General features: G+C 39.8%; 1 protein-coding gene across 2 annotated transcripts in view; it reads left to right on the top strand.

Moving 5' to 3' along the window:
* lrch1 (leucine-rich repeats and calponin homology (CH) domain containing 1) overlaps positions 1 to 14651 on the top strand; it is an 83390-nt gene that overhangs the window by 32825 nt on the left and 35914 nt on the right. For both annotated transcript variants that reach the window (XM_084725492.1, XM_084725493.1), the window contains exons 2-5: positions 510 to 654; positions 5241 to 5367; positions 6616 to 6721; positions 14012 to 14148. In XM_084725492.1, coding sequence (XP_084581618.1) covers positions 510 to 654; positions 5241 to 5367; positions 6616 to 6721; positions 14012 to 14148 — 515 coding nt within the window. The remainder of the gene's footprint in view (positions 1 to 509; positions 655 to 5240; positions 5368 to 6615; positions 6722 to 14011; positions 14149 to 14651) is intronic.

Raw genomic sequence — 14651 nt, 5'->3', positions numbered from 1 at the left:
GATTCGTGTGAGACGTTGCATTTGCATGTAAGACCTTGTTTAAAGTATTATTGTGTTTGAATCTAAACACTGGATCTGAACGTGCAGCAGAACTTTTCCGTGCATGTTGCTGTCAGAGGAAATGAACTCTTGCTCTGTTCTTTCTCTGTTAACAAAACAAATGTGTTTTTAAGAGTTCAGCGTCTCCAGAACAATGTGGAGGAGTAATTGGCGTTTGACATTTCTTGGCCTTATTTGGCCGCTGCTGATAACTAAAGTGGATATTGTTGTTGCCGGGCTACAGAAGGATGTGATGTCACCAAAACTGGCCTTGAGCGGCCGAGCCTCTGCCAAATACTGACGACAGTTTTAACTCCTCAGATAAAAAGATTGATGGTTTTTAATAATAAAATCTGTCTTTTTCTTCTGTCTTTACCTTAAGAACATGTTTTTTTCCATAAGCAGATATAATCTGTATTATTTATTTATGATTTTGTTGGTTGAACTCTTTTCTTCTTCTCTCCCTGCAGACCTGTCAAAGAACAGACTGGCTGACGTCCCCTCGGAGGTCTGCCACCTGGTTGCCTTGGAGACACTAAACCTGTATCACAACTGCATCAGGACCATCCCAGACAGCGTCATCAGCCTGCAGTCACTCACATCCTTAAATCTCAGGTACACACACACTCACACACACTTGGTGTCACTGCTGTCCCACAGAGTGAGAGGCTTCCTCACGCTGCCTCCACTGAAGCAGAGGACTGTCAGAGACTAACAGTGTGAACTGGTGTTGAGGAGGAGGATGTGGGCTGGTGCATCATCACAGTGATGATGAAGCAGCTCGCTCGCTCTTGTTTTGGTATAATGAACCATTTACTGATTTCTCCTCGTGCTCCTGACAACCAGTCCGACTACGGTTCTTGTCTCATTCGTCTGCTAATTTTTTTTTCGCTCAGTCAACCTTGGTTTTTCTAAATTTGTGTGAAACTGTTGGTTATCCAGCAGCTCAGACCAGGCAGAGGAGAAAATGGTGAAATCAGCTGGCATCCGGGCCACTGTGGCTGCAGGGCAGATCATTTTTAAAAGGGGCACAGCGGACATGGCTGTCCTGCCCCCCGTGAAATTCCCCTGTCCTGATGTTGTCCATGTTGTTTTAGTTGTGAAGTGTGTACCCTGTGTGTGTGTGTGTGTGTGTGTGTGTGTGTGTGTGTGTGTGTGTGTGTGTGTGTGTGTGTGTGTGTGTGTGTGTGTGTGTGTGTGTGTGTGTGGGGCTGCTGTCAGATTTGTGCCCCCACACTCAGAGTTCAACATCCGGCTGAATCAGAGTGACAAAGCAAAAATAAATAAAACAGTGTTATTGTCCTTTAATGTGAGCCGACTGTGTTTGTTTACGGTCGCAGAGCTTCCACTGGTCTGCCCGTCTGCTGTACAACTGTGTGACTCACTGCAGGTGTGTGTGTGTGTGTGTGTGTGTGTGTGTGTGTGTGTGTGTGTGTGTGTGTGTGTGTTGCTGCTGTAGGCTGAACTGAAAAACTGACATTCAGTGGATGTTAACTCACAAACCTGAGCGCGCACACACACACACACACACACACACACACACACACACACACACACACACACACACACACACCTGGTGCTGACTGACCCGTACAGACTCTCTGTACTCTGTCAGGTTTTGTTTAAAGGTCACACTGTTCCTCCTCTGAGAGACTCTCACACTGCAGGTGAACCAGACTGAACTGGTTATTTGCTCCAAGTGCTGCAACTAACTATTATTTTCACATTTGATTAATCTGATGATTATTTTGAGAGTTAATCAGTTACTTGTTTGGTCCATCACTGTTTCCCAAAGTTCAGATGATGTCCTCAGGTGTCTTGTTTTGTTCACAACTCAGAGATCAAGGAAACATGTTAAGTTGAAATCATAGTTGTGATTAATCATTAATAATCTTGTAGATGGAGTGCTGGTGACAAAACAATCAAAATGTATGAAACACATGAACACAGACGGCTTTGCTTATGTGTGTGTTTAATATACATGATTCAATATATCACAATACTGTAAGCAAGAGTCTTAAGTCTTAAAAAATACTTAAAAAATGTACTTTTTTTATACAGAGTGTCAGTTCTGAATAATTTAAGTGTGAGATTTGTTCCATGACTGTGGCTTAAATGAATACCTGCTCAGTAACCATGGTAACTGATACCACTGAGCTAACCTGCTCCGTAACCATGGTAACTGATACCACTGAACTAGCCTGCTCCGTAGCCATGGTAACTGATACCTCTGAACTATCCTAGACAGCTCCATCAAATGTCTGTTTGTGCTCACATCACTTCTGTCTGTGCAGAAACAAGTTCAGACCTTTTTCTGTGTGAACAAGCATGAATGTACGTTTACTTTAGTTTCAAACAATGTATTAATTTAAAAAAAGGTAAGAAAATAATGTCTCACAAATTTTACCGTCTTCAAAAGCCTACAACAGCTTTTTATTTAAAAGCTCAACATTTACGTTTTAAGAAAAAAACGTGTACCAAAGCTGTTTTGAAGTAATTTATTAATTCACTCTTTTTTGTTAAAGCTGTGAAGACAAAAAATCATTCATTAAGCTTGTACATATATCTTCTCTAAAATTATGTTAATGGCTTTTTGCTTTATCGTACAGCTGAAGTAGACAAGAAAAGAAGGATTGAGACAAGGAGGACGACATGTAGGTCGACCTCGGACTGGAATCAAACCTGCGTTGCTGACACTCTACAACATTAACTATTAGGACAGGACAATGCACATTATCTTGGCATTTACTTATATTATCTTTGCAGGTTTTTCTGCTCATCATCTCCTTCGTTTTGTTAATTTCAGCAGTATTGGCTTTTTTTCATGATTACCCCTTTATATTCTTCATCTAGTTCAATCTGCGGGGTCTGTTTGTGACATCTTATCCTCTTTTTGACGATCAGCTGTTCTGGGCTGCTTCTGTTCTCTGTGCACGCTCACAGTGCAGCTTGTTTTAGCCTGGCTTCAGTTAGCGTTGACCACACCAGGATAAATTGTCTTAGTGGAACGACTTCAGCCTCAGGTGAAAGTTCAAGTTTATTCAGGCCAGGTTTTTTTTTCCTTAAGTGCAGAGTTATTTATCAGGCTTGATGGAACACCTCCCAGAACAGTAAAGATTACAACACTGCTGTCTAAATCTTTGAATCATGATTACCATCATTATCAGTGGATTTTAGAATCAGTACAGCATCACATAACATAATATGGTGATATTCAAATGTATGGATATTTTCAATAACTTTGCAGAGAGCAAGTCTGTCTGTCTCACTACAGAGAGAAACAATAATCACATCTGAATTTTAAGTTTGAATTTACGCACACACACACACACACACACACACACACACACACACACACACACACACACACACACACACACACACACACACACACACACACACACACAGAGTGTGCTGTCAGAACAGGAAGGACTCTCTGTCTTCCTCTCCAGAAATAAGCAGCGTTATTTTTAGTTTCTTCAAAGTCAAACAGCTCGACGTTTGAAACTGAGAAGTTTCATCTTTAGATTTAAACTGTAGAACACAAGCAGGCTGTTATTCAAGATTCATTTTGTAAAAACTTTTCTGATACTCTTTTCATCATCAGGTCAAAAAAACCCAAAACAAAATAAAACAAAGAATTGGTCCTGCACTTTGATTTATGACTAAATAAAAGCAAAACTAATGACATTCCAGGCAGCTTCTGCTGGACTCTGCAACGCATTGTTAAAAGCATGTTAGCATTTAGCTTAACAGCCTCACAGAGCTGCAACGTGTTTGCAGATTCTTTGTTCTGTTTTTGTCTCCAACATCAGCATGACACAGAAACTGAAAAATAACCCAGAGAGAGGCAGTGATGGTGTTTTATCAAACTTCATCTCAGGTTTGTGGTGTTTGTGTGGCTCAAAATGCAGTAGTTTTATCAAATATAACATGTCTGCGTGTGTGTGTGTGTGTGTGTGTGTGAGAACAGCTGGATAAACTCAACTTACATGTTTCCTGAATACTATTTTCAGAGCTTAGTCAGCGAGGGTTTCACAGTCTTGTGGTGGATGAATATGTGTGTGTCAGTACAATACATCCACCTCTGTGTGTGTGTGTGTGTGTGTGTGTGTGTGTGTGTGTGTGTGTGTGTGTGTTTTATTCTGGTCAGGGATTAGAAGATGCTGTTTAGTTTCAGAGTGAGATTTAGTTAAACAGAACTCCCACAGTGCTTCACAGACATAAGTGGGGAAATAAAATTAAAGAGACATTAAAGTGATATTTCATCCCAGAGGAACTGAACTGATTATAAACTGATATGAATTTATTATCAAGCGTTTAGTGAAGCTTAAAAGAAGTGAATGAATTTACAGCACAGCTGCCTCGAGTCTGATGTTTTGCTAATAGGAAGGAAAGTACAGCGACATCGAAAGTGGAGGTGGAGACATCATCAGCCAATGAGCGAGTCTGGACAAAATGGTTTTGACCAGTTAAAACTCCAGAAGGACAAATGATCTTTCTTACTAGTATCAAAATGTCATGTCATGTCATGTCACAAATGACATTTTTACTCTTCCCTACACTGCCATGGTGAACGATTTCTATATAATGTCTAATTGCAATTGTTCTGACTGATGTCGCAATGGTGATATGATATATGATATATATTTAATTTAAAAGGGTATTTTGACGCATATTTTGCCTTTAACAAATATCACACCTCCTGTGATTTGAAAATTACAGTAGCCCTGATGGTGCACAGTCACTAGTTAGTGACATTAGTGACATCTAACAGTGAGGTGGCAGATTGCAATCAAATGAATACTGTTCACCTCAGCCTCCCCTTCCAACCGTGCAGAAGAGCTGACAGCCTTGTTGCGTTTGACTCATCTATCCACTTTGTTGTTGTTGACTTTGTTGCTCTTCATACTAGAGCCTGAGATCTGAACCTGAACCTGACAGGACCCGGTGGGTTTGGGTTGGGCTGAAATATGCTAACAAGGGACGGGTTTGGGTCGGTTTTCATTGGGCCATATCTCTGTCTCTGTCATTTATTTTCCTCTCATGTTTATTGTCATTCTTTATTAGAATTTGTTGCTGTTTAAATTGTTTTTTTTTTTTTTTTTTTAAATGACGCGAAAATGTTTTCAAATTTCTTTGCTGACATGATGATGATTTGCTCCATGTGATTGGTCGATGTGTGTGCTTGTGTGTTGCAGTCGTAACCAGCTGGGCGCTCTGCCGGCCTGTCTGTGTGGTTTACCTCTGAGAGTCCTCAACGCCAGCAACAACAAGCTGGTCAGTCTGCCAGAGACCATCGGACAGCTGCACGGCCTCATGGAGCTGGTGAGACTCTTTATACTGGTTATACTGGTTATACTGTGTGTGTACGTCACATACTGGGATCAGTAATGATAGAATTATTTTTATATATTAGTGATGATAACAATAAATCAACAATCGATTAATTGATCATCAAGAATTTGATCAGCTGAGTAAAATTTAATTGATCTTGTATCAAACAAATATCTGAAATGCAACAGTGATTATTATTATGACTGTACACACACATCTTTGGATATTCAAGTATATGTGTTTAGTATCTCGGCTCTGATGTTTTCAGATTGCTTTTTCTTTTCATCAACAGTCCAAAACCCAAAGACTCTTCATTTACTGCCATAAATGACAAAGAAAAGCAGCAAATGTTTGAATATTTTTCTGGAAAAGGGGCTGAAATGATTTATCCATTATGAAAATAGTTGGCAACTAATTTCCTTTCGATTAACGGTAGTGGGCCGAATGCGAACACGACCCGCCTCCAAGCAGGATGCAGTGACGTCTCGCTGACCGCAGCCTGTGACGACCCTCCTTTCTCCCCCTCGAACAAATGAGTGTTGTGATACTCAGCTCACATGTGTACAGGAGAGCAGAGAGAAAGATGTTTTTTAAAGTCTCTTTATGTTGAACTCTCAGTGCTTCTGTAGCTTCTAACAGAATCTTTATGTTTTGAAATGTAGTTTCTTTCCTGTATCGCTGTTTGTACTTTCAGGTGTCTGCTTTATTTTACTTTAGCTTCATATTCACTTTCAGCTGTATCCAAGTTTCTGCTGATGAAACCCTCGAATGAAAAAATTTCTTTTTTGTGCTGCTTCATAATAAAAGCGTTTAAATGACTAAAGAACAGGGACCTTTTACTGTGGAATATTTCAGGAAACTGTGTGTTTATCGCAGAGACGTATATGAACAGTTTATCCACCACTTTGACACTTGACTCAAGCTTTGTTGAGTTCATCTTCAGTTAAAAGACACACTTTCAAGCCGGTGGTCCTGTTGTAATTGAAATGCAAACCCCTGCTGTGCTGGGCTGACGGGCCGAGTCGAACCGAGCTGAAGGAAAAGGCGCTTAGCTGTAGACGTAGGTCATGACACAGATTGTAGTGGTTGAAATATCCAGACTTTTTTTCAAAAATGTATTTATTTATTTATTTAGCCACTGGAGAAGAGCATCAGAGCCACGGGCTTTAGTATAATGAAAATGCATCCAGAAGCTTTAACACGAGTTGTTTTTGTTGTTGTTGTTTTTTTTCTCTGCAGGACATCAGCTGTAATGAGATCACGGCTCTTCCTCGTCACATCGGCAGACTCAAAGCTCTGCGAGAATTAAATGTCCGCCGAAACCTTCTCTGCGTCCTGCCAGAGGGTGAGTTTGTGGAGGAGGTGCAAGTTGTTCCAGATTAACCTTCTTTTTCTTAACCTTCTTTGTCCTTTTCATGTCCAAAACAACCTGTAGTGTCTTGTCTGTCTGGGTGAATGTGGACAGCACAGACAGACTTTTTGTCTTCTTTCTTTCTTGAGTGTATTTTAGAAAAAGCTTCCATTTACATCCTCTTTAGGTGAGATTTAGATCAATCAATCCCTTAAAGTCTCTGTTAATCCCCCTCTGTATCTTCCAGAGCAGGGCTGTGCACTTCAAGAAGGCAGCTTTTATTTTATTGGCTTTTATTGAAAAGTAAAGAGTGTCCAGCATCTGATTTGCAATTAAACTCAGAAATGGAACAGTCCTCTTTATATAGAAGATGGGGTGGTGCATCTGAGACCACAGAGTCATCTGTTTGCTCTGCCACACCCGTCCCAATCCCCAAAAATACACTGAACCCTCCATATGACTGAAGAACAACCTCCAGTCCCCAAAAAAGTCTCAAATGAGACAGTGACACAGAGATCAGTCAGAAACACAGCGCTCTGAATCTCATCTGGACAGACACCACCCTTCTTTACTGAGGATACAACATAATCCAAAATGCTTCCAGACGCTAACTGTCCAGTCAGGAGGTGCTGGTTGGATTGAAAAATGTCCAGAGCTTCCCAGATTCCATGGTGACATCTTCACATCTTAAATTATTTTCTTGATTAATAGTTGTTTGGTCTATAACATGTCAGAAAAATATTGATCAGTGTTTCCCAAAGTTCAAGATGACGTCCTCAAAAGTCTCATTTTGTCCACAAACCAAAAATCCTTAAATTATTGTTATAGAGGAGTAAAGAAAGCGGTACATTTTCATTTCATCAAAATAGTTAATAACTGATTAATTGTTGCATCTCTAGTAATAGAAAGAGGATGTCATCTTGGACTTTGGGAAACATGGATCATTTTTTTCTGAACTAATCAGTTAATTAAGAAAATAACCAACAGATTAATCAACACTGAAAATAATTTTTATCTGCTCAGTCTTCTTGTTTTTTGGATGAATGCAGGTTAAAATGAACCAAAGTTGAGTTGAGAAAACTTTTTTTCCCTCAGTTTTTTTCTTGATGAACTGAACCAGCAGTTATTTTCCAGAGGCTTCCTGTTATCTTCACTCCTTTACGTCTTTCTAGAGTTCCAGCTGTGTTTTTCTCAGGAGTGATTTATTAATGCTGCGTCCTGATCCTCCTGGTGTTTTTTAACCGTTAGATAACCACTCTTATTCTGACTCTGACATTTGACCCTCTTCTTTCCTGATGAAATGCAGCAGCTCACCGTGCTTTGTTCTCTGAAATTCTCATTTTTAAAGAAGATAGAAAAACTAAATACTGCAGAAATTTAAGATAAAAGAGGCCGGAGCATTAAAACGGTCTTTGATAAACAGACCGGAGGACGTGTTGATATTCGATCTGAATGATGAGCGACTGCAGATTGTTTTCTGGATGAATCATCCCCGTGCCTCAGCGCATCCCGTCTGTTTGGATTTATTTCTGTGTTGTCATAACTCGACATATGCTTGTCCCTCACCATCGAGACCGTCTCCTGGATTGATTGATGAGCTTTGATCCGGCTCGGCTCGGCAGCTCGATGCCACAGCGACGGGGAGGCTTGGAGCGAGCAGACTGGCCGGCAGCCTGACAAAGGGAGGGATGTTGTTTTTGATTTAATCTGTTGAACTTGTGCAGACTTCACTGCTGCTGCTGCTGCTGCAGAGAGCCGCTGACATCAGACCACCATGGCTGCTGTAGTGTTTTTTTAAAGGTCGGCCAAGCTTCGAGTGGCGGGAGTCAAACGTCGGAGAGTCAAACTTAAATCTGAAGATCATATCTGATGGAAAAATACTCCTCAAAGCCAGAATCATCACCACGGCAACACAGTTTGAGTTACAGGAGTGGAGGCACAAAAAAGACAGTAATGACAAGAGTTAAAAACAATATGGTGAGATTAGAAGGAATGCTAATGTTGCATCATTCTCATTTTTATTTAGAACACCTCATTATGGTGTGATTTTTTTTTCAGCTATCTGCACCAAACAAAGATGTTTTCTTCAGTCTGTAAAAATATGACGTGTAGTCGGGAACATTTCTGCTGCATGATATTTAATTTAAAGTTTAAGACATTTTGCTTTGAAAAACATTGCACCTCTCGTGATTTGAAAATTGCCATATTGTAATTTGGATAACATTTCGATTAATTGTTCAGACTAAGTCAGAATTGGTGCTGACATGGTTTCTGTTTCCTCTTCTGTCAGCATGGAGACTAATTAATAAAGTTTAGAAGTGGAACATTTCATGTGATCCACCACAGACTTTTCATGGGAATATCTTCAAAAACGATAGTTTGAGAGGAAAACATGCAGCTGTTTGGAGTTACAAGTGAGTCAACTGTTCTCCAACTGTGTAGAAATATGACTGACTTAAGAAATTTGAATAAATGAGCTGAAAAAACAGGCAGCACTGCTGCAACATGGCAGTTTTTCTCCATTCCTCTGCGTGAGTTTGCTCGCTCTCTGTATGTTAGCAGACACTCTTACTCTCAGGCCTGTTGTCTGCATCTTCACATGCAGGTTTAAGAAGCTTTAAAAACACATTGTCTGGGTCTCTTTTTGACTTTGGATTGAATTTAACCATTTGTCCTCAGTGATCTCATAGCAGCAGCGATCATGTTTTAGTCCCGTCCAGGATATATTTTTATCCAGCAACCAGAGGAATGTTTTCTGGTGTCGGCCCTGCCTCCAGCGTGGGCCGCTCAGCCGACATTATTACCGCCTACGAGGGGTTTTAATTATGAGCGACTGTCAGGACGAGTCTGTAATGATCGCTTCGTCAGGATTGATGGACTCTTCAGTGATGCATCACTGGCAGTCTGCAGGATGTGACTCCCTGAACGGTTTCTTCCCACAAACCCACACAGCAGTCTGCAATGTTTGTCTTAGTGTTCGTCTGAGGGGCTGAATGTTGGAGGAATCATGTAAACACACACACACACACACACACACACACACACACACACACACACACACACACACACACACAGCAAAGTGGAGTTTATTTTTAAAGCGGCTGAAACAACCAGGAATGAAAACTACAATGTGTTTAAAGGAGGGACACTGAAACTCTGCAACCAACGATTATTTTCTTTATTCATAAATCTGTTATTTTGCTAATTCATCATTGATTTTTGAGCCATTAAGCATAAAATTTGTGGGTAATTTATGGGTAATTTCTAAGACATTTCAAATGTATTACTTGGTAATTACCGCCCATTTACCATGAAATTATGGGACCTGGACATTGCAGCGTTACTGACAGCTGTAATGCAAAACCGATCATTTCCAATAATTGTGTGGCAATCACAATTTCAAAAAAATAATTTTTTTATTATAGGTTTTAAGATTCTGTTTCTGATAGTTCAGTTTTACAATGACTTTTCCTGCAGGAGTTTGTGACAAACACCATAATTTACATATGGATCAGAAAAACAAAACAATTATCAATAAAATGTCCCTTCATATCAGAGACATGCTGCTCTGTTATCACGTCCTCTTGAATATGTTCACACTGAACGGCTGATAGAAACACTCTGAATTTTATTCTGACATAATACAGCAGATCTGTTTAGAACCTGCACAGCATTTTAATAGAAACATGACTGTAGACTACTACATACACAAACATACAGTCTGTGTCTCCGTCTCATGTGTCGGTGGTGTCTCTCCGCCCAGCCTCACCGGGTCACTGTGGTTCGCTCCACAGATGTTTTATTTTTAACCTTTTGGCAGAGGAGAGCAGGGAGAGCTCAGAGGCTTTATGAGGGTCAGCTCTCTCTTTCTCTGCTGCATTCTGGGTTTGAAAACTTCTCTCCGCTCGGTGAGTCAGCAGCTCTGTAGTAAACCATCCACACGCTCACCGGCTCACCGTCCCACCACTTAGTTTGAAGTCCAGTTTCACTGTTTGACTCAAACTGATGGATGCATGTTACAGTGACGCTGTTTGAAATTCAGTATCTCAGAGTTTTGGACAGTTTGCGGTCACACGTCCATAAATGTGTTTGGAAATCATAGAAAACGAGATGGAGCGGTTCTGATTACAATTATTTTCAGAGTTGATTAACTCGTCAGTTGTTTTCTCAATTAATTGATAATTGAAAATTGAAAAAAGTTAGTGTTTTCCAAAGTGTGAGATGACGTCCTCAAATGTCTTGTTTTGTCCGCAACTCAAAGATATTCAGTTAACTGTCAAAGAGAGGAAAGAAACCAGAAAATATTCACATTTGAGGAGCTGGACAGCTGATTCCAGCTTTTTAAATGTGATTATTTTTTGGTCTCTTTGCCCATTTAATACACTAAACTGAATATCTTTAAACAAAAGAAATTGAGGATGGCATGTCGGGAATCTTTGGGAAACACTAATCAACACTTTTCACCATTTTCTGACATTTTATGGACCAAACAACCATTAATTGATTTAAATAATTGACTGATTATTGAACTGTGAAACTAATTGTTAATTGCCGCCTTAATTTAGACCATAAACCCATGAGGAAAACGTTTACTGAGCTCTTAATGTACCTGACAGTGATATTTGCTTTAGATAACAGTGGTTTCCTTTCAGAACAGTCTGTCTGACAGCAAGAAGAAGTGAGGAAAATATTCTAAATATAATATAATATAAAACCTGAAATCTGAGTGCAGAGTGTCAGTGAACAGACAGGACAGTTTTACTCTGCAGCTCATCCCTGTGAAGAGACACTGATTTAAAAAGACGTCACATGACCTCCAGTGACATCACCACCATGACATTTTCCCTGGTGTAACTACGCTGTCGTCATAGAAACACATCATAAGTTTGTGATATGTAGTGAAACTTTGGTGGGTTCACACACACAGCTCCTCTCAGCTCACCAGAGCAGCTCTGTGTCTGTCTGTCTGTGACTCAGTGTGCCTGTGCTGATTGGCTGTTACTCCTGACTTCTAACCAATCACATAGTGCTGTGGGCGGGACATTTAGCCAGACTACAGAGTGTAGTAGTGTATTATACTGTACAGTGTATAATTATCTATTATATGTACTATATAATACAGTAGAATCTAGTATTCTACACATACGCTATAGTATTATTACTTTTGTGTAATTTTTATTATATACAATTATTATATATATTTTAATATCATTATTATTATTACATTACTATGGTGATGAATCCAGGCAGAGAGAGATCAAAGCCGAAGTGTATTTTTAAAATAATTTAACCGTAATCTCACCTCTTTTTTCTTTTTAGCTGCTAGGAAAAATGATTCATGACTCAAAACCGTGATACGATCCGAGCTGTGAATTTTGTGATCCGTTGCACCTCTAACTGTAGGTAACACTGTCTATAGATAATTACCTCATACGACCACACTTCAAAGAAACTATTTCTTTAAGTTACATTATTTTCCGTTGTGTAGCCTTTGTAAGCGTGTCTGCAGGTTTTTATATTTACTGTAACTGTTAGAGCGGGCTGTGTTCACCTTGAACATTAAACAGTCTCATTTTTTTAACATAATTACAGCTCAGAGACTCCAGTGGAGAACGAGTAAAAGAGGTGATTATTTCGAGGTATTTTAATTCTAATGAGGAATGAAGTTCACATGAAGAGAACCGCTCTCGTCTGCGAACAATTACAAACCTCTGAAAATAACAACAACAGCAGCATTGTTCTGTGTGATGGGAAACATGTCGGCGGTTTGAGCCGTGTGTGAGTGTGTGTGTGTGTGTGTTCAGTCTGCTGTAGGTTTGCAGAATTCAGCAACAGGACGTTAACTCCTACTGGACATGAAGCTTGCATGTTTTAGGCTGCAAGAAGGTTCAAATTGATGATTTTGAGACCTAAGTTTATATACTTAGATATTTTTTAATCATTCAGGTTTGGCTGGATGGTTAATAAGATGTTTCACACATTAATTGTTGCTTTAGTATCTGTCACAGTCGAGCATTACAACATGATTTCTGGCAGAGGACTTTAAGTTGGAAGCCTGATGAACCATTTAACAGCCAGACCAGAGGAGCCTCTGTGATCCTCCAGTCGGTTTAAGAGGATCAGTGGTGTCAGAGACAGAGCTCAAGTCCAGGAGGACCAGTTGCCCGAGTCATCAGCCGGCAAACTGTCGTAGCTCTCTCGCTCAGGAGTGCAGTTTGAAACGTGATGGAAATTTTTCACAGGGATTATTAATATTGAGATGAGCGATTAACTGGTGGAATACGAGTTGTGGGGTCCAGGTTGAGTTTCTTAAGGAGAGGAGACACCAAAGCAGTTTTAAAATCGGTGTGAAACGACTGATGGCTTGTTCACACGACATGGTTGTGACAGCACTGTCGTTGAACCACTGCAGCTCACACACGCTGTCTGACTGTGGATAGTTTCACAAAATATTAACCCAGAGATTTTTTTGGTTAATAATCATCAATAATGTGGATATAATGACTAAGTGGGTAACAGAACAGTCTGATAAGTTCTGAAAAATACATCACTTTACTGTAATGCAGCTGTTAAATCCAGAAAAAGACAAAATGACATATAATGATATACAAAAATCTATCATGATTTCTATTCTTACATCATGAGACGATATAATACTGATATATCGCCCAGACCTTCTCATGTCACACAGTTTTCCTTGAACAAATGTCGCAGCTCCTGTGTTTTGAAAATTGCAGAAAGACATATTATGATTTCGATAAAATTTCAGTTAATTGTGCAGCCCTACCACACACACACACACACATACACACACACACACACACACACACACACACACACACACACACACACACACACACACACACACTCAGGAGTGTACTGTGAACTAGTCAGAGTTTAGACAGCTTTAAACAGTGGACTAAATGTGAGGGACATTGGTGTGGGGAAGTTGGTCAAATGTCCAGGACTTCATTTTATTTATTAATTATTTCCAGCAGAATAATTCATTGAAGGAGAAAAGTAACGACTGGGTGGATTCAACGAATCTGGATTTATGAACTCCAATGAGAGGTCGACTGCTGATGAATGTTTATCTAATCAAATTAAAGCCACAAACAGTTGTGGATGCAGTGTGTGAAGTGTTCAGTCACTTACTGTCTTATATCTGGGCCAACATAAATACTGTATGTTGGCTGAATTAATCTAAAAACTCACAAGACAGAGAAAACCAGGTGTGTAACTAACAGATGTGTGTGTGTGTGTGTGTGTGTGTTTTCTCTGCAGACCTGGCCGACCTTCCTCTGGTGAAGTTTGACTTCTCCTGTAACAAAGTGTCGACCATCCCGGTGTGTTACAGGAAGATGAAACATCTCCAGTCCCTCCAGTTAGAAAACAACCCACTGCAGAGTCCACCTGCGCAGGTATACACACGTTTTTAATTAAAAATGCCCAAGTTCTCTGATTTCAGCTTTTCAGATGTGAATATTTTCTGGTTTATTTGGTCCTGTATGACAGTAAACTGAATCTCTTTACAGTCATGAGCACTTTTCATCATTTTCTGACATTTTATGGACCAAACCACTAATTGATTAAAAATATACAGCCTGCTCCTTTTTTTGTTTGTTCTATTTTCTGTTATGTCTTATAACTTCTGGTCGCTGCCTGAAGTAAATACAAGTAAAACATCTTCCTGTGCCTTTTTGCACGTTTGCCATATTGATTCATAAACATGAGGTACTGATTTTAATATGTAAGAATCACATGATAACTTCTGATAGTAACAATAACAACAGTTTTGGTCGTCTGCTGCACCTGATAAGATTTCAATTTTACACTCCATCATAGTTTGATAGAGAGCTGAAATGAAACTGTGAGTTCAACAACTCAGCGGACAGATTTATGTCCAGTCAGTGCCAACTCATAA

Source organism: Lutjanus erythropterus, chromosome 8 (genome assembly GCF_056507025.1).
Source record: "Lutjanus erythropterus isolate fLutEry1 chromosome 8, fLutEry1.hap2, whole genome shotgun sequence".
Taxonomy (NCBI): Eukaryota; Metazoa; Chordata; class Actinopteri; order Lutjaniformes; family Lutjanidae; genus Lutjanus; species Lutjanus erythropterus.
Note: the sequence above shows the minus strand (reverse complement) of the source record. Positions and strands in the feature narration are given on the sequence as shown.